Source organism: Haemorhous mexicanus, chromosome 2 (genome assembly GCF_027477595.1).
Source record: "Haemorhous mexicanus isolate bHaeMex1 chromosome 2, bHaeMex1.pri, whole genome shotgun sequence".
Lineage (NCBI taxonomy): Eukaryota > Metazoa > Chordata > Aves > Passeriformes > Fringillidae > Haemorhous > Haemorhous mexicanus.
This window is the reverse complement of record NC_082342.1, coordinates 61,929,769-61,947,688: the sequence shown is the minus strand read 5'-3', so window position 1 is coordinate 61,947,688 and position 17,920 is coordinate 61,929,769. Positions and strand designations below refer to the sequence as shown.

Here is a 17,920-nt window from a genome sequence, read left to right as displayed (position 1 = left end):
GGTTTCCTAGAATAATTCTATTTGAAATTAGCTTGTGGTCAATATCATGGTATTTCCAGATACCTCAGCTCAATTTTTGGAAATTATTAAATTATGAAGAATGCTGTGGCTTTAAGAAATAGTGAAATATTATTGCCTTTAAGGTGGCAGTGATAACTCTAGAATACAGATAATAGCAAATTCAAGAGACAGATTTTGCAACTAAATTTGCAGTTAATATGGGCACAGAAATTATAGTTCATATTTCCAGATAATTTGCTCCCTGAAGTGGCACACCAACCTGGAATTATTTTCCTAAATTACTAGCAAGAGACTGAAGCGTAAGCATAAAAAGTAAGGGGAAAAGATACTGCTATTTTTATTGAGTATGTCTGCAATAATCCAGCTATTTCATTTGCATTTTCTTAGCTGTTGCTTTCACTGAATGCTTGTTTCCAAATGTATTGTTCATAGTAGCTTCCAGAAATTACAATTACAGTGTATTTTCTTGAGCTGCAAAAGCCAAAACCACTGCAGAGTTCTGAATTTGGAAGAACTTGGCATCTTTTACAGCAGAACACATCTTGGTATTCTCTATCTCCTCAAGATTCAGAGTATTTTGTTTCACTGTCAATGTCAGCTGACTGAAGGTGCTCATACAAGGATGTCCCAGGTCTGTGCACTGCCACTGCCCACTGCTGATGGGATGAGTAAGTGGGCATTGTTGCACTGTGGTGGAACAGGGAGGAATCACTCATAACCCTGGATACAATCACTAGCACTCAGCCAAAGCAGGGACCAGGCCCATGTGGCTCAGGGATGGTGATGCCATTCTTTTTGGTGGTAGCTTGGTCTTAGTCCAGATGTGAAGCTGTACTCCCAAGTGTGCAATAATTTAAACATTTATATGTAGAATTTGGTGGTGGGGTGTGCTTATTCAAGAAATGAAGCAGTCTTTCTCCCTTTACGCACAGTTCACTGATGATGAGGTTAGTGGCAGCCAGATGAGGAAAACTTTGGGAATACTTGAAAATTGCAGTGAAAATCAGCAAGAAAATAATACTTACAGAGTTTCATATACACACTGCAACCATGCTGTCTGAAGCAGGTGTTTCTGCTTTTAAACCTTTTTTTAGAGAAAAGAATCTTCAAATATTTTCTGAGGGTATTGTTTTCTTCCAGTGAGCAGATGTCTTAGGCAGGCCAGGGAATAACTTAATGCATTTGTTTGCCTTCATCCATTTACTTGTGACTTCTTCACATTCCTTCATCACTTTGTAGTTATTGGAAGTCCAGTAACATTTTATTGTATTTTATGAGATTTTGCTACTGAAACTCATTTCTTATGAGATTTGCCCAGGGCTTTCCAGAATATATGTGTATATACATTTTATTACAATTTTGAGATATTTACAGTGGCTGTGTGTGACTTGGGCCTGTTGCTTTCTCTGCTCTCTTGGAAAGCATTTTTGCTTATTGTGCTGGATTAGGTTAAATAAAGTTGTATCCTTCAAATTGTATACTTTGATCTTCTGGAAGAAGGTTTATTCTCCTCTCCTTTCTCTCCCAAAGTATATCTTGCATGCATTGTCAATTTGTGCCTTTTTAAAATTTTACTGTCTCCCCACAATTCTATTTTACTCTTGAAATCAGCTTTTTAAATGTATAGGATCATCTTAACTTTTAACCATTGAAGTTTTAGGTTTTTGCCATCTGGGGATTTCACCTGATGGTGAATGTAGCCATTATCCTGCTGTGCTTACAGTCAGGTCTTATATTTTTAAGTCCCTTCTGTGTTTTGGGTGCATATACATAGGTCATATTTTTACTCTACCATTGTTCTTGTTACCTGAAGAAGCTTGTTGGTTACTTGCAGGATATGGCAGGCATGTTTTGAATGAAGCTACAAAACAGGTTGAGCACTTCATAAAATGTTTAGAAACATTACGTGGCATTTTTGAGCCACGGACCTGGAATTGGAATAGTTGCCATGAAATGCACAGATCCTAATGTTTGTACTTACTGTTAATGTCAGACCTATATAGCATGAGTTAAAAATGCATGGATGAATTTTGAGTCTTAAACCTAGAAAAGAAAAGCAATATTGTTGACAAGGTCTGATCTCAGGAAGTATTTTCCTTCAGTCAGTGTATAGATTTTTGTCAAGAGATGGAACCTGCATTCTAGGCAACAATACCTTTAAACAAAACAGAAATCATTAATAATACAGATCAACCTGCCAAAAACCACAAAAGTCTCTGTTTCATCATTGTTATGGGAAGTTCATGCATGGTCTTTTTCAAAGCACCTTTTTTTTAATTAGCTCAGTTTCAATGCTTAAAAATGAATAGCGTAAGTTCAGTTATATTTTGGAATTTTTACATAAGATACTAATCATATGCACTTGAATACCTTCTGCTGTAAGCTGCCTGAGATCAGCCCTGTTTCCCTGCCACATCACTTGTTAAAATGGGTGATCAAAATACCTGCAAAAGGTGAAGTAAACTATGTGAGGATACATCAATTTTTTTCCAAATTAAGTAGTTATTTTTGTATAGTTTCTGTAATTTGCTCAAGTGTTCTTTTCAGTGTATTCGTTTCTGTTAAAACGGTAGTAAAGCAAAACATAAGCACATACTATTTTTTATATGTAGGTTTCTACAATCCAGGAACTTGTTACTGGTTATGAAGCCTCTTTGAAAACTTGTGACCTTTTTAGTACATGTGGTAAGTTTCTGTGATCTTATGTTAATTACCCTATAACTCCTAATACTGTTTATGGAAGTTATCAGGAACTGTTGAAGTGCTAATACTTTTTGCAAAAAAATAGTTACTATATTTTCTAGTAAAATAATTCATCTCAAGAAATATTTGCTGAAATTGCCAAACTTTGTCTTTGTGTTCATTTTTCAAATGCAGTCTTCAGCTTTACTGGTTATTGTAACCTTTCCCATTTTGTTGCAGAAAATGGAGAGAAAGAGCCCCCAACAACACTGCTTTGGGTTCGGTATTTCCTGGCACAGCACTTTGACAAACTTGGCCAGTGTTCTTTGGCCTTGGATTACATTAATGCTGCAATTGCAAGCACTCCAACATTAATAGAGCTATTCTATTTAAAAGCAAAAATTTACAAGGTAAAAGGGGAATTTGGACACATGGAGTACCTAGTGTATTTAAAAAAAAAAAATCAGACTGGTGTGAATGTGTGGGTAATATTTCAGTCAGCAGTTGTTATGGGCATCAGTTTTCACATGGGTTTCTTTTTGGGCACTATTTTGTCAGGAAGGAAATGAAAATCCTTTTGTTTGGGTTTTGCAAAGCCAGTCACAAATTACAGCGAATTCTGAAAAAAATCTGGGAGTGGGGGGAGTGAGAATGACACTGGCTTTTGGTTCTGATGGAGAATACCAGTAACAAATACAGATTTCAGGAGATGGTCAATAGCAGGCCTCTACTGAAAGTTAACTATTTAATTTCTCCCTAACAGCATGTAGGTAACATCAAGGAAGCTGCCAAATGGATGGATGAAGCACAGTCTTTGGATACTGCAGACAGATTTATCAATTCTAAATGTGCTAAATACATGCTGCGAGCAAATATGGTGAAGGATGCAGAGGAGATGTGCTCTAAATTCACAAGGGCAAGTATATTGCTTTAATTAAGAGGTGTTTTGCTTGCCTCTGGTGGTTTTTCACTCATAACTTTTGATCAAATATCTTTTATTAATTCTTCTATGCCTGATGGTAAGGAACTACACAGAATTGTAGAATGGTTTGTATTGGAAAGAGCCTTTTAAAGATGGAATAGTCCTGTGCCACTGCCATGGATATGGACATCTTTGGATAATTGAGGTTGCTCGAAGCTGCATCCATCCCAGTCTTGAGCACTTCCAGGGACAGGACATGCACAGCTTTCCTGGGCAGCTACAATCCGGTGTCTTACTACATTCTCACATAAAAGATTTTTTTTTTACCTTGCATCCAGTTTAAAGCTTCCCTCTTTTAGTTCAAATATTTTGCTCCTGTTGATGTTGCTACTGATCCTGGTGAAAAGTCTCTTCCTTTCTGTCTTATGAGCTTCCCTTATATACTGGCAGGCTACTGTAAGGTCTCCCTGGAGCCTGCCTGCTTTTCTCCAGGGTGAACTCTGTCTTCTGTCACAGGACAGGTGTTCCAGCCTTTTGATTTTTCATGGTGTTTCTCTGAATCTGTTCTGACAGGCCCATGTCCCTCTTGTGCTGGGGGCCCCAGAGATAGATGCAGCACTCTAGTTGTGTAGACCCACTAAGTACTGGAAAATATGGTTGTTCAAGGGTAGTTGTCCAGAAGTTGGTGGGTTTTTTTTTTGCCGTGCTTCAAAATACCACTTTTGAAATGCATCTGATGGATTCCTTGTTGTTTCCCTTTGGTACCATCCGATCTAACTGCACAGCAGTATAGTATTGTACTCATTATGATTTAGTATTTACAAGAATTAATTTATATTTGAACATTTCATTCCTTTTAGCTAGTATTATGCACAAAAATTTTGTTAAAACAGAGTCTATCCCTAAAAGATGAGATAAGCACTTTAAATTCTATTTTTTTAACATTGGACAAAATTTGGATTCATAAATATCAGATCTTCATATAATTTATGGAACTAAACATGAAGACTACTTTTTGGGATATCCTGGAGTACATAAATTAGGCTTCTTCATTCTTTTAAATTCTAGGTGTGGTAACACTTGAAATTGGAGGTATTTCTAGGAATGATTGAAAATATGATTACTAAAACTCATGATGTTTGATTATCAGAAGTGTTAAAGAAAGAAAGAAAGACAGAACTTCATCATAGACATCTGGAAAGACAGGATATCATCTTCAGTAACAGCAAATGTTGAGCGTAACTGGGTCTTTTATCTGCTATAAAGACTGTTCCGAAAACCTAATGGCTATTATTAATGATATATGGGATGTTTTTCCAGTTCACTTAGTCTAGAACATTACTACTATTATAAAGTCTCAGTCCTAGGATTTTTTTTCTTGTCAGAATATCATGTATGAATCTGACTTTGCTTATTTAGACAAACAAGTTCTAAGAAATGTGTAATTGCTCATACTGCGTGATAAAGCAGTGAATATATTGGTGGATTTTTAGACTGGTGGGTGCCACTTACCTGATGGGGAAAAACCAGCTAAAATTGTTTGCTGAACTCAAGGAATATTTCCAAATAATGTTATTTTGTGCCCCTAAATTGTAAAAGTGAGACTGTGTATACAAGCATGAGCTATCTTAAAAACCTAATGAGATGTTAATCTTTAGGTAATTGGGGTTTTTAAATCATTTCAATCTATTACTTTATATCTGGGGGAGCATAGAATATCTCAAGTGTTATTCTCACTTGAACACTGGGTGTTCATGTCCTGTTATATTTCAAGTGCGTTGAAGGATTGATTGTTTGCTCCTGATGGCCTGAAACCAGACACAGTTGAAAGATGCAGCTGGTAAATTACAGTAGCAAAACCTGATGATGACTCTTATTTCAGGAAGGAACTTCCGCTATGGAGAACCTTAACGAGATGCAGTGCATGTGGTTCCAGACAGAATGTGCCGCGGCTTACCAAAGGCTGGGGAAGTATGGTGATGCCTTGAAAAAATGTCACGAAGTAGAAAGGGTAAGTAGGTGCAAACACCACCCACTGCTTCCCCAGTACTTCTCATACACAAATGAAGATATTTGTTAACATAATCAGCACAGTTTTATATGCCAGAAGCACGTAAAACTTCTAGTATAATGGCTTTTAACAACAGGTTAATACTTGATGATTTTTTTGTAACAGATGTCTTCTCTAGCTATTCTGTGAAAGACTTATTACTGAAGTGAAAAGGTTTCAATATAAAATACCATATCTTCTATGCAGCTATTCCTGCATTAACTTTATGCTGACTTTTAACAATTGTTTCTAATCAGAATAGTCACATTTCAGTTGGCTTTTAGAGTGCCTAAGTCTTTGCATAATCACATTATAGGCTTTGTTAACTGAGATTTTTCCCTACCAATACATTCTCTTGAACCGTCAGTATTACAAGGACATGTCTATACTTGTTAAATATTGTCTATAAATAATATCAATTGTAACTTTATTCACCTGTCTCTAATAAAAAGTAGACTAAAGTAATAAAGTAAAGGATGTGTATATGAGTGTGTTTTTTTTTTTTTTTAAGCATTTTTTTGAGATAACAGATGATCAATTTGACTTCCACACGTACTGCATGAGAAAGATGACTCTGCGTGCCTATGTAGACCTTCTGAGATTAGAAGATGTGCTCAGGAAACATGCCTTCTACTTCAAGGCTGCCCGATCAGCAATTGAAATTTACTTGAAGCTCCATGATAATCCTCTTACCAATGAAAGCAAAGAGCAAGAAGTGAATTCAGGTATCTACACTTTAATGAAGGTTCATATGTCTGACACATGTAAAAGCTTAAGCTAAGTAAGTTACATGTCACAGAGGAAATAGAACACGAGTTTTTCCTCTTGTCTTTCACAATAACTGAAAAGAGATCATAGGTAACAGGCTACAGTTCTCTCTGTTCACATCTCAATACTTTGTAGAATTAGAACATGAATGCACCTAGCTGTAGTTTTGGAGTACTTGGGGAGGAGTGACGTTTCAGAGCATTAAAATCAGATTCAGTTCAGCTATTAGATAAATATTATTAACAAATAAATTATGGAGAAATTTATAAATTTTGTGAAAAAGCACTCTGAATTATAAGAATTTGATTTTGGTCTCATGTATTTAATTCATTGCATGGTAATACTAGTTACTACTGCATTAAGTTTTACCACTTCTCATACAACTTGAGGACCAAAGAATAAATGGGTAAATGTGTTAGCAATATTAATACATTTAGAATATTATTTAAAACTAGTATTAAATGGACAGTTTGGAAATCTGAGGATTCAATGGCAGATTATTTAAGATTTTTTTTACTTTAGGATAAATAGTTGCTTCTCCTGTAGTGGAATTGCAGTTACTATCAGCGTTGCAGTGGCTGTTGTCTAAAGCAGTGAAATTCATGTCTGGCTTTTTGCAAAGGGTAAAATATTTGACATGGGGAAAAAGGGAAGTTAAACTAAAAATGCCATTTAATTGCAGATAAAATCTTACCTTTATTCAGAGGTGAATAAGTTTTTCTATACCTGCCTATGGATAATGAAGAGGTATATTTGAATAGTTGAACTTGCACCTTTTTCTCTCCGACTTTGTTTCTGTATATACTGTAAGAATAGTGTGTGGCAGAGGATCTGTCACAGAGGATAGCAATGTATCATAAAGGTGGGTGGTGTCTAAGAAGTCATGTTAGTTCATTTGCCTGCTGCTCAGGGATCCAGTAGGCTTATCTGTGGGAGAAGGCAGCACTGTGTGGATGGGGTAAAAAGAACACTTGCTTCCTTGCGTCAGAATAGGGATGACCCAGGCAGGGAGATCATTCTGCCCTAGCCTCAAAAAAGATGTGTTAGTCCCTTGGGAGCCCATTTTTCTGTGCCTTGCCACATTTAGCAAAAATTCTATTCTCAGTGAAACACCACAGTAAATAGACTGGTAGCTGCAGTGTTATTCTGGCTAAACTGATCATTTCCCTTTAGTTATCCCATGGCATTTGCATGGAATCAGTGCAGTTATCATGGCTGAATATTAGTCGGACACTTTAATGGAAAACAGCAAGTTTAGCATGTTGTCAGATGGAGTGCAAATCATCTGGATGTTTCTAGGTGGCATTTAGAAGCAAGCTGAGTTGCTTGCTTCTAAATGCAGTCAAACGAGAGCTTAGTATTACCATTGTTAATTTTCTAAGGTAAAACCTGTGACAGATGTAACAACTTTATGTAGCTAACCTTTGAAATCACTGAGGTTTCTGTAACAGCCATGTAAGAGAAAATATGCAAGATCAAGTGTTGTGTTAGGCTGTAAATAGTAATCCAGCAGCAGTGTTGGCCTGTGTTGTGGTGATACTCTCGTGACTGTTAGTAGTTATGGAAATCACTTAAAAGTTTGCCATATTGAGATGGGGAGAAGCATAATGACCTGAGTTGTTTGAGACAAATAAGGTTTTGAATTAAATACTTTGAGTGTTGTTTGTTACTTTAATCTGTAGAAAATCTCTCAGCCAAAGAATTGAAGAAAATGCTTAGTAAGCAAAGAAGAGCACAGAAGAAAGCAAAACTTGAAGAAGAAAGAAAGCATGCAGAAAGAGAACGACAGCAAAAAAATCAAAAGAAAAAGAGAGATGAAGAGGAGGAGGAAACTAGTGGACCCAGGGAAGAGCTGGTTCCTGAAAAACTGGAAAGGGTTAGCATGGTCTTTCTTATTAAACTCTCATGATAATCATAAAAAGCCTATAATATGGGTTTCCTATCAGAGTCTCCTAAAAGAATCTAGGTGTTTTTATAAAATCATTTTTGCGTGCAGAGATACTTTTTTGTAGTCCATCTCTTTTTACACTAAAGAGAAGTATTTTTCCTCAATAAATCCAAGCTCTACATTAATATTGTTACTTTCCTTAGATTTCAGGGGTTTTTTTCAGTAGGCAGAAGGTCATACTTCATTAAAATAGATACTGAACAAAAATTTGCATTTTGCTTGAAGAAATCTGCTTTTCATACAGTAGAGGAACAAGTAAAAAATTATTGCAATTTGCAGAGTTTGGAGGCGTGAGCCAGTATTTTGCTATGCATGAAGTACTACCTCCATTATCACAGTATACTTCCCACTTGTTGTCTAAGATTGTTGTATTTAATAGTTTCTTAAGTGCTAAATTACAGCACTGCGTGCACAAGCAGTGCCAGAGTTAGCAGTGACGTTGTCTTTGTCAACATGAAGTGGTGAAACACTTTTATTTCAACAGCAAGATTTTTTTATGGTACAGTTTAATTCAGAAAGCTAGCTTCAGTTCACCTTTGGCCTCTGATGATTTAAATGCTTTGAATAACAGAAACTATTGGTGGGTTTTATTTGATGTTTATTTTAAGCCATAATTTTCATTGTTCCTTTATTAAAACAGGTAGAAAATCCATTAGAAGAAGCCATTAAGTTCCTTATACCACTTAAGAATCTAATTGGAGATGATATAGAAACACACTTACTAGCATTTGAAATATACTTTAGAAAAGGTAAAGTACTGCTTAATTTTATTTTTGCTTTACAAAATTTTAATCCTTCAGTTCAGCCTGTGTTATCCAAGTGTAGTGGAAAATGATCTGAAATACTTACCTGACTGAAGCTGAGGTGTGCATCATACCCAATAATAATAGAGTAAATAGCATTTTTGTTTAGTCACCCTTCAACAAAAAAAAGCCGTAATAGTGGATTATATTGTGGTATATACTCTTAAATACTGTGGTATGGTATTTGTGGTGTGATCTTTAATTATCTAGAGGAGACCAAAGCTAAATAGTTGGTAACATCTGTGCAGTGTTGCCAGAGTTGGAGCAGCAAGAACTTCTGTTTTATTAAGCAATTTGAATGGGAAAATAAGCTTCCTTTCTAATTCTGTGTGGATACTGACGTTTCTAGTATTTGTACTAGATTTGCTAAAGAGACCAGTAATTGATGATGAAGAGAAAATGTTCTGTATTCTTAATCTTGGTTTCCTAATATTTTTTTCTCCTTCCCGCAGGAAAGTTTCTGTTAATGTTACAATCTGTCAAAAGAGCTTTTGCTATCAACAGGAATAACCCATGGCTACATGAGTGCTTGATTAAATTCTCTAAAGCTGGTATGTGTGTAGGAAATATGTCATTATAAAGATACAAGAAGTTACATTTTGCAAGTACATAATTACATATTTTTGTGATGTGTACTCTTGAAACACAAACAAAGAAAAATAAAAACAAATAGGGTTTTTTTACATGGCAATACCAAAGAAAACATAGGCTGTGCTACACATACGTACTGTGTATGTATTATACCTTCCTCCATTAATCCACCAGGTGGACCCAACAACTCATTTTGGCTAGATTTCACAGAAAAATGAGTGTTCTAAGGATCCTGGAAAACTTTAAGATTTAAGAAAATAAGTGGCAGATACAGGAGAATGATTCTGACCGAAACAGTTTGTGTGGTGAACTTGTAATAGAAAGTTTGCGTGACAGAGCACCCTTTATGAAAGTTTCCTCTGTAAATGCATCAGCAGTGTTTGTGTTGACACGTTTTGATCTGAAATTTGTGTTTCTGTGCACAAAGTCTAAAACTGGGACTTGTAGCACTGATGTGTGTGGTTTCAGTGTTTTCTACAGTTGTTTAAATGGCATTTTTTTTTGCTTCTCTCCCCCTTGCCTTCCCTCTTCTAGTGTCTGACCATAGTAACCTCCCAGAAATTGTGAGCAAGGTCCTAACTCAAGAAATGCAGAAAATCTTTGTTAATAAAAACCTGGAGAGTTTTAATGAAGAATTTCTCAAACACAATGCTACCTCCATTCAGCACCAACTGTCAGGTTTGTCTAACTTTTTCATGCTCTTGAAAAGGAGATGATTTAAGTGATGTAAAACCAGAATCTTTATCTGCAGTCTGCAAGGGCAGGTTGGATGGGGCTTAGTGCATCCTGGTCCAGTGTGTAAGGTGGCCCTGGGAATGGCAGGGCATGTGGGACTAGATGATCTTTAAGGTTCCTTCAAATTCAAACCATTCTATGAATTCGTATATAAATTCTAAGGAGATGTAAAATTACATGTTTATGTGTGTGTGTGGGGTGGCATTTCTGTCTGCGTGTACCAGTTTTTAAAAATGTACTTCACTTTTTTATTAGATGGATAAGAAATTTGCTCCTTACCTTCAAAAAGTGCAGTCAAACCACTATAGATGCTCAAGTTTTGAAGCACTTTCGTTCTTCCTGTTATGGCTTTTTTTTTTAAGTATTAAAAAATATAAAACAAAATGCCATATCCATTAGCAAGTGCTTTTCCCTATTTTCTTTTCAGCTGGAATGTCTCTCTGTTCCTACTCATAACTTTATCATGTAGCAACAGCATCAATAAAAGTACCATGATGAACTTGTCATGCAGCCTTTGCTTTTCTGCTTCATGGTCAGCAGTGAAAATGCTGAAATCTGACACTCAGACACTGTTTATATTGAAGAGCCACAAGTAGCTGCTGGAGCTAAGTCAAAGGAAATTGGAATTGAATGATTACAGAAAGTTTTGGAATATTGATGTGACTTGATAAGCTGATAGAGAAAATAAAATGCATTTCCAGCAGTTGAGAAACAGAAGTAAGTGTAGTTTTATCAGGCACTTCAAGTACTTAGTGCTAACCTCACCTGGTCTTTAAAAGTGACCCAGGGTCTGTCCAGAATAACTGGAAGAAGTGAGCTCCAGAGGATTGCCCATCGCTCTAAAGGAAGGTTAGGTAGAATACCACCAACTTCCATTGGCTTCTATAAGATCTATGGTTCAGGACAGCATTTTTAGAGAAATACTTATACCTCTTTCCTACAAGCAGGCTCAAGTTTTGGCAAGGCAGGTACTGATATTTCAGCAGTCAATTGCTCCGAATTCTTAGGGATGTGTTTTTCCACTCTTGTGACTGTTGAGCATCTCCCTGGCTGCTTTACAGGTCTTATCTTCTGATCCTCCAGTGTTATGGAAAACCCTACAGTCACTGGCTAGGGTTTTGGTAGCTTTAGGACTTCAGCTGTGTGTCAGTCTTCTGTTCATGCTGGAACAGGTTTGAGGCAGTTTACCCACCTACTCTACAATTTTTAAGCTTCTTGAACAGTTATCTTTAATTCAAGTTTGCAGATATGAAGATCTGGAAGACCTAAAGCGTAAGTCTGAGAGCACAAATGAGTGCTTTTCTCAGCATAAAATTATTAGCAAAAAAACTGTAAGCAGACTTCTAACCGCTTTCCAATTTTTGTACCATAGCCTCCCTAACTTTAGACAAGAGTAACTAGGCTAATATAAGTGTTATGGGCAATAATGGCTCTGCATTGAGTCTAGCAATTGTTTTTCTTCAGCCTACAAAAAGCAGTAAGAACTAGGAAACTTTATTTAATTGGGAAAACGAATAATTGGGGAAACAAGCTGCGCAAAACCAAAAGACAGACAAAACATCCAGAAGGTGGGGTTTTAACTTTTGATTAAGCTTTTTGGTTTTTGCAGTAGATTACATAGTGGAGTGGGTCTGGAGTTAGTACTTGGGCAAAGGAAAATACATGAAATGCCAACACATTCATTAACATGATATTTTAAATCAAGGCAGCTATGACACAAGGAGCAGAATTTTGCAGAGATGCCCAGGCCAGTTTTGGTAAACTGTGGTCTGAGAAGCTGTGTAGTTCCACAATGCAGTGTTTTCCTTTCCACCAATGTAGTCTGGTCTAGGTGAAGCACCAAGCACTTTGCTTGTACCTGAGCTGTGCCCTTAGCTCCAGGTGAGCAGCCACGGCCCTGTGTTCTGCCATGTGGACTGGCCTGAACTTTTACTGGACCACATTCCACGGTTGTTTAGTAACAGCTGTTCACTTAGCTCCAGTACTTGTAAAGAGAATTCAGTGTGTCTCCGAGAATTGCTCACTCCTGCATTTGTTGGATGGATTTCATTTAGCCTGATTTGAAGGGCTTCTCATCAATGTACTCTGTGATCTTTTTCTCTACTGAAGACCTGTCAGTTAAGTGAGGCATGTCACTTTTGCAGGAACAGGTCTCCTGTATTACTCAATCCTTATGCTTCTAATAAATTTCAAAATGGTTTTAGTTTCATTATTTTTCAGTTGCGAATCAAAGAGGAAGATATAGTTTATTAAAACTTATAAGAAGTCTAATTCACATTTATGTGTAAGTTTTCAGGTTCTGTTTGTCTATATATGTTGCATGGTATTTAGGAAAACTAAACATTGTGGGTTTTGTCTTGTAATAAGGTGCAAAGATGATGTATTTCCTGGACAAATCAAGACAAGAGAAAGCAATTGCTGTTGCAACTAGATTGGATAAAAACATGAGAGACAAAAATGTGAAGGTAAAAGATACAGTATCTAAAGCCTCCAACTGTGTAGGATCTTAAATAGTGTATAATTTAATGCAGGATAATGTGCATGCTTCATTTACCATGATAAATGATTACTTGAAAGAACAAGGTTTCAAATTTTTCCTGTAAGGAAAAGATGCATAAATACCAATAGAGAAACCTGTTTGCTCTAACTATTGTTATTTAACAATATGTGCCCTTTAAAATAAAACAATTTTGAATTGCATTTATTAACTGATGCTTTTGTTTCTTTAGACATTGACAAAGGTTTTTGAGGCGTTGCTTGATGGCAGTTTTGGAAGCTGCCATGCTCAATGTGAAGAATATCAAGCAGCATGTCATAAACTGTTCCCTTTTACGTCTGCCTTCATGCCTGCCACAAACGAAGACAACAGCAGCATTGCATCTGTGAATCACACAGCCATTAACCATGATTTGCTGTCCAATGAAATCTGAAGTAGTGTGTGCAAGCCCCTGTGTGTGTGTGTATACCTACATGCACACATGTATATGAAACTCTGACTCTCATTACATGCTGGCTGGATACAGATCAGGGTTACTTTTCCAGGTTGTATTTTAATATCTTTAACAGGTATCTAAAACAAAATATTTGGATAGTTAAATGGAGTATGCTATTAGGGTTTTTTCCTCCCAATGAAAACTGCCAATATTTATGTAAACATCTTTAATCAGCATTTTTCATGTTTATACTTGTACAGGTTTAAGTCTTTTAATAATTCATCAGCCCTTCCTCACAATAATATGGATATTAAAGACTGCTTTCACTTAAGTGTTGTTACATATGCAGATATATGTGAACATATCTTGTTAATAAATTATCATTTGAGAGTTTTTAGCAGATTAAGACTGAAGTGCTGCTTGGATTGCCCTCTTTGTCTTTACTGTTCTTTAGGGGTTTTTTTTCTGGGTTGTTTTGGTTGGATTTCTTTTTTAATCTTTGGTCAGTTTGGTTTCTTTTGAAGCACAGCAACATTGGGGGGGGTTGCATGTTTTTGTCAGGTGTGTGTCTTATATGGAACCAGTGTTGACAGATATGAAGATTAGGTTTGTGTAAAAAAACCCAAACCAACAAATATCTAAGGCTTTTTGAAAACTATTCCCTCTATCTTGTGTTCCATAGCTATCGTTTCCTTAGTTTTATTGTCAGTTTAACATTTTAAAGTTTTAATGTCCTGAAGCAATTCCCTGAGAAGACATAATGAATTTGAATACTGTTGTTTGTCCTTTGTTCCATCTCCCTTTTCCTCTTCTTCCTTCTGGTTTCTCCGCATTTGTTCACCTATTGACACTTAGGATGAAAAAGCTGCTCCAATTTTGTGCAAGTGCAGAAGGTACAGTAATGGGGAATACAGTTTTTCTCTGCATCATAAAACTCACTGGTGGGTGTGCTGTATTACCTCCATTAAAAGTCTTAGTTGTCTACTTAGGTATTATGGCCAATACTCCAGAATTTCTCCTACCTAAATGCTATTGCTGTAGGTGCTGAAAGGCAAAACAGAGAAATATGTTTTACATTTTAAAACTGTTTAAGGGAGCACAAAGAGGCTGACTACAAATCATAATGAACCTTTTTCTTACTTTGTATTCTGGTGCATTAACTATTAAATATACAACACATCAAAATGGAAGTTTAAATCTAGTATACCTATTTAAAGCATAGCATTGCTAGACAAAATGGCTACATATCACATGACAGCTTTACATTCTATAAAGACTGCTATCAAAACATAATTATACTGTGGCTTGTACAGAAAATTTCTGGAAACCGTAATGGAATTATTCAATCTCGGTTTGTTTTTATTTCACTGCAGTGTAAATAATTTCAGTAATATTAACTAGCCCCTCAAAGGCAAATACCAGTTCATGAAGAGGGGATTTTATTAAGACAAATAAACTGTTCTAATTAAAATTCTCCTTTGTGTGTCATCTGTTTAGATTAAAAAAAAATGTTGAATGGAAAATTCACTGTAAAATATTGCCAACATATGTTATGCTGTAATAAATTATTTTGTACACATTTGCCTTTGGTTTGGAATTTTTGCTTGCTTATGGACATCAAACTTTAACCCATCATTCTCATTATTTTCTGTTGAGTTGGGGCATACAGAGTTAACATTAAACCAATGAAAGTAGCTATGAAAAAAATGACTATTTAGCAGATTGAGATGTGTATCTATAAATAGTAATGGCTTCAGACTGCAATCAGTAGATTTAGATCAGATAGCAGGGAGAAATTCTTTCCTGTGAGGATGGTGAGACACTTGAACTTCAGAGAAGCTGTGGATGCCCCATCCCTGGCAGTGTTCCAGGCCAGGTTGGATGGAGTTCTGAGCAGCCTGGTCTAAGGGAAGGTGTCCCTGCCCATGGCAGTGGGGTTGGAGCCAGGCAGTGTTTAAGGTCCCTTCCAACCCAAACCATTCTGTGATTCTGTGATAGTAACACTGAGAAGTAGTGATGAGGTTTGCCGTGGAACACCTAGCTCAAAGACATCTTAGGCAGGGAAAGGTGGACCATAATGGAATTGTTTTGACTCAGCAGCACCTGAGAACCACTTGCACCATATGGTAAAGATATGAAGTGATACAATGTCTTCTTTTTTTAGTGATACTACTTACCTTGCTAGAGATTTAATTCAGGCCTTCAAAAAGAAGGCTGTGTCACTCTAGATAGGACTGCTTATCCAGGACTGCTGTTTAGCTTGATATTTGAAGTCAGACCTCAACAAAAACACCCAGGGCCCCTCTTCAGCAGTGGATTCCTTGATAATGTTGATGAATAGTTTTCATATCTAGGCTAAGAGTTGTAGGAACTTAATTCTGGAAACTGAGTCTTCTGTCATGCAGTGAGTGATTTGGTTTTCTCTTAGAACTGCTGGAGGCATGCAGTCTGCTGAGTTTTCCTCAGGGCTGTCATTGCAGGTGTGAACTTCTTGGGTAACAAATGCTTGGCAGTCTGATCTCCTCCAAATTTCATCTTTGTTGCAGATTGGCAGGGTGTGCTATGTACCCCAACACCTTAAGGTGTCCAGGCACATAGAAGGAAAATACACAAATGCAGCACAAGGCTGCTGGCAGAATGCAGGACTTTGTTTATCTAAACAAGCCTGGCAGCATTAGATCGTTCAGAGAGATTGGCTAAATTGAGCAGCCTGAACTGATAGAGATATTTTAGGTTTTGACTGCTTTGATTTCTGGTGGTTAATGAGTTCATCAGACTCATCTGGCTAGAACCCAGTGCAGGGGAGGTATGGCAGCAGTGCTCTGAAGCAGAGCAGCTCCTCATTCGATGCAGTGCAGGCACTGCTGCTGCTTGGGACACTGTGCCAGCACTGTGAGCTAGCATGGCTCAGGATTTATCCATGCTGACTAGCAAGGTATCAAAAGTGTTACACCTGTGGTGCAAGAAGCTGCCTATCTGGCTTGGCCTTTTAGTCTGGATTTGCTGTGGCTGTGCCCTTCCTTAGGGTCTGTAAAACCACATAAGGAGGAGCTGAGAACAACAGGAGTAGCAGGCAGTACTTCCTGAATACATAATGAGGAATGTAGGACTAACACTACTGGGATACATGTGCAACAAGGCTTGGGCACAATTCTGACTCGACCTTAGGTTTGCTGCCCACCCCCAGCAGATGTTCTGCAGTCCTATGACTGTGTGAAGTGTTCTGTGGTCTCTTGCTACATAGGTTAATTAGGCTTCATTTGCTCTTTACCAGTCTTAGCAACACCTTCAAATTTCCTTCACAGTCTGGATGTGAAGCTATAGATGCCTTGATTATGATTGCTATTACAGTACATTCATTTACTCATCTGTCTTGTTTTCTGGATCTTTGAAAGCCTTTTGTTTTGAGTTGGTTTGTAGTGGCTTTTCTAAAATTCCTGTTGCTGATCCCTGCACCAACCAAATTGTGTTAGCAGCGTAAATGTCAAGAGAACTCATTGACTCAGCATCTAATCTAATCTCACACAGGGTTCTGCCATCTCACACAGTACAGCCTCCTTCCTTCTCCTGTTCCCACAGACCGGCAGGCATACCCCAAGGCTGACAAACTTCTCATCATAGAAAATAAGCTTGTTCCAAAACCCAGGCCCTAATGGAAAATCCTGACCTGATGCATGTATAGATAGCAAACATTTAGTCCTGAACTGGCAATTAAGGTGAAAGGGGTGGTTTCTCACATCTCTGCAGCTGTAGCACATAGGAAGAGGTCAAGTGTAGTGTGACACAGAAGGTTGAAACATAATCGTGTTGGCATGTGTGAATGCACTTGCCACTTGCTGTTTCAGCAGCAACATTATATGTACTTATGACATTTGTTTTTCCATGCCTTAACTGCAGCTCCTAATGAAAAGTTCGTGGATTTTCCACTAGAGGGAAGCCTTGCATCCAGAATGTTTTCATAGTAACAAAACGCTGAAGTCTTGTAGTTGATGTTTTGTAGTAAGTGTGTAGGAAAATGCTTATAATTTTTCCTCCTTTCAGGCATTGGCGAGAGGTTGTTGTTCTGTATGTGCTTCAAAATCTGAATTAGACTCGTGTTTGTATAACCTAGCTGTCTGTAGGCATTGATGTGGGGATCTCGAGAGCGCAGTTGGTTGGACTTATTTCAAAGCATTGGAGAACAGACATTTTGGGAAAATAGAGAGCCCACAGATGATCGGATCGGCTTTTTTGCGAAATCCCATGTCCTGTACAAAAAGTTTCACTCAACTCCATTCCTCCCTTCAGGCTGTTGAAGAGAGGCAGAACGTGTCAGCCTTGAAGATTAGCCTTCATTCCAGTTAATTTATCATGAACTAAACACGTTGTCTGTTCCCCACTTGGGCCTTGCTGCTTGAACATATTTCAAGTCTAGACAAAGTATTTGAGAACGTGCTGTTTGCACTTAGGAGCAGGCTCAGGTTTTGA

The 17,920-nt window shown here is 37.4% G+C and overlaps 1 protein-coding gene across 3 annotated transcripts in view; it reads left to right on the top strand.

The window, feature by feature from the left end:
• NAA16 (N-alpha-acetyltransferase 16, NatA auxiliary subunit) overlaps positions 1 to 15,032 on the top strand; it is a 62,623-nt gene extending 47,591 nt beyond the window's left edge. Inside the window, exons 10-20 of one of the 3 annotated variants that reach the window (XM_059839097.1) lie at positions 2,634 to 2,706; positions 2,944 to 3,113; positions 3,467 to 3,623; positions 5,512 to 5,636; positions 6,187 to 6,400; positions 8,126 to 8,319; positions 9,032 to 9,140; positions 9,647 to 9,745; positions 10,320 to 10,463; positions 12,888 to 12,985; positions 13,250 to 15,032. In XM_059839097.1, coding sequence (XP_059695080.1) covers positions 2,634 to 2,706; positions 2,944 to 3,113; positions 3,467 to 3,623; positions 5,512 to 5,636; positions 6,187 to 6,400; positions 8,126 to 8,319; positions 9,032 to 9,140; positions 9,647 to 9,745; positions 10,320 to 10,463; positions 12,888 to 12,985; positions 13,250 to 13,450 — 1,584 coding nt within the window. In that variant the 3' untranslated portion in view covers positions 13,451 to 15,032. Of the gene's footprint in view, positions 1 to 2,633; positions 2,707 to 2,943; positions 3,114 to 3,466; positions 3,624 to 5,507; positions 5,637 to 6,186; positions 6,401 to 8,125; positions 8,320 to 9,031; positions 9,141 to 9,646; positions 9,746 to 10,319; positions 10,464 to 12,887; positions 12,986 to 13,249 lie in introns of those variants that run through there. The other 2 variants (XM_059839096.1, XR_009485395.1) reach the window with 2 other exon arrangements.
• Positions 15,033 to 17,920: the final 2,888 nt, after the last annotated feature.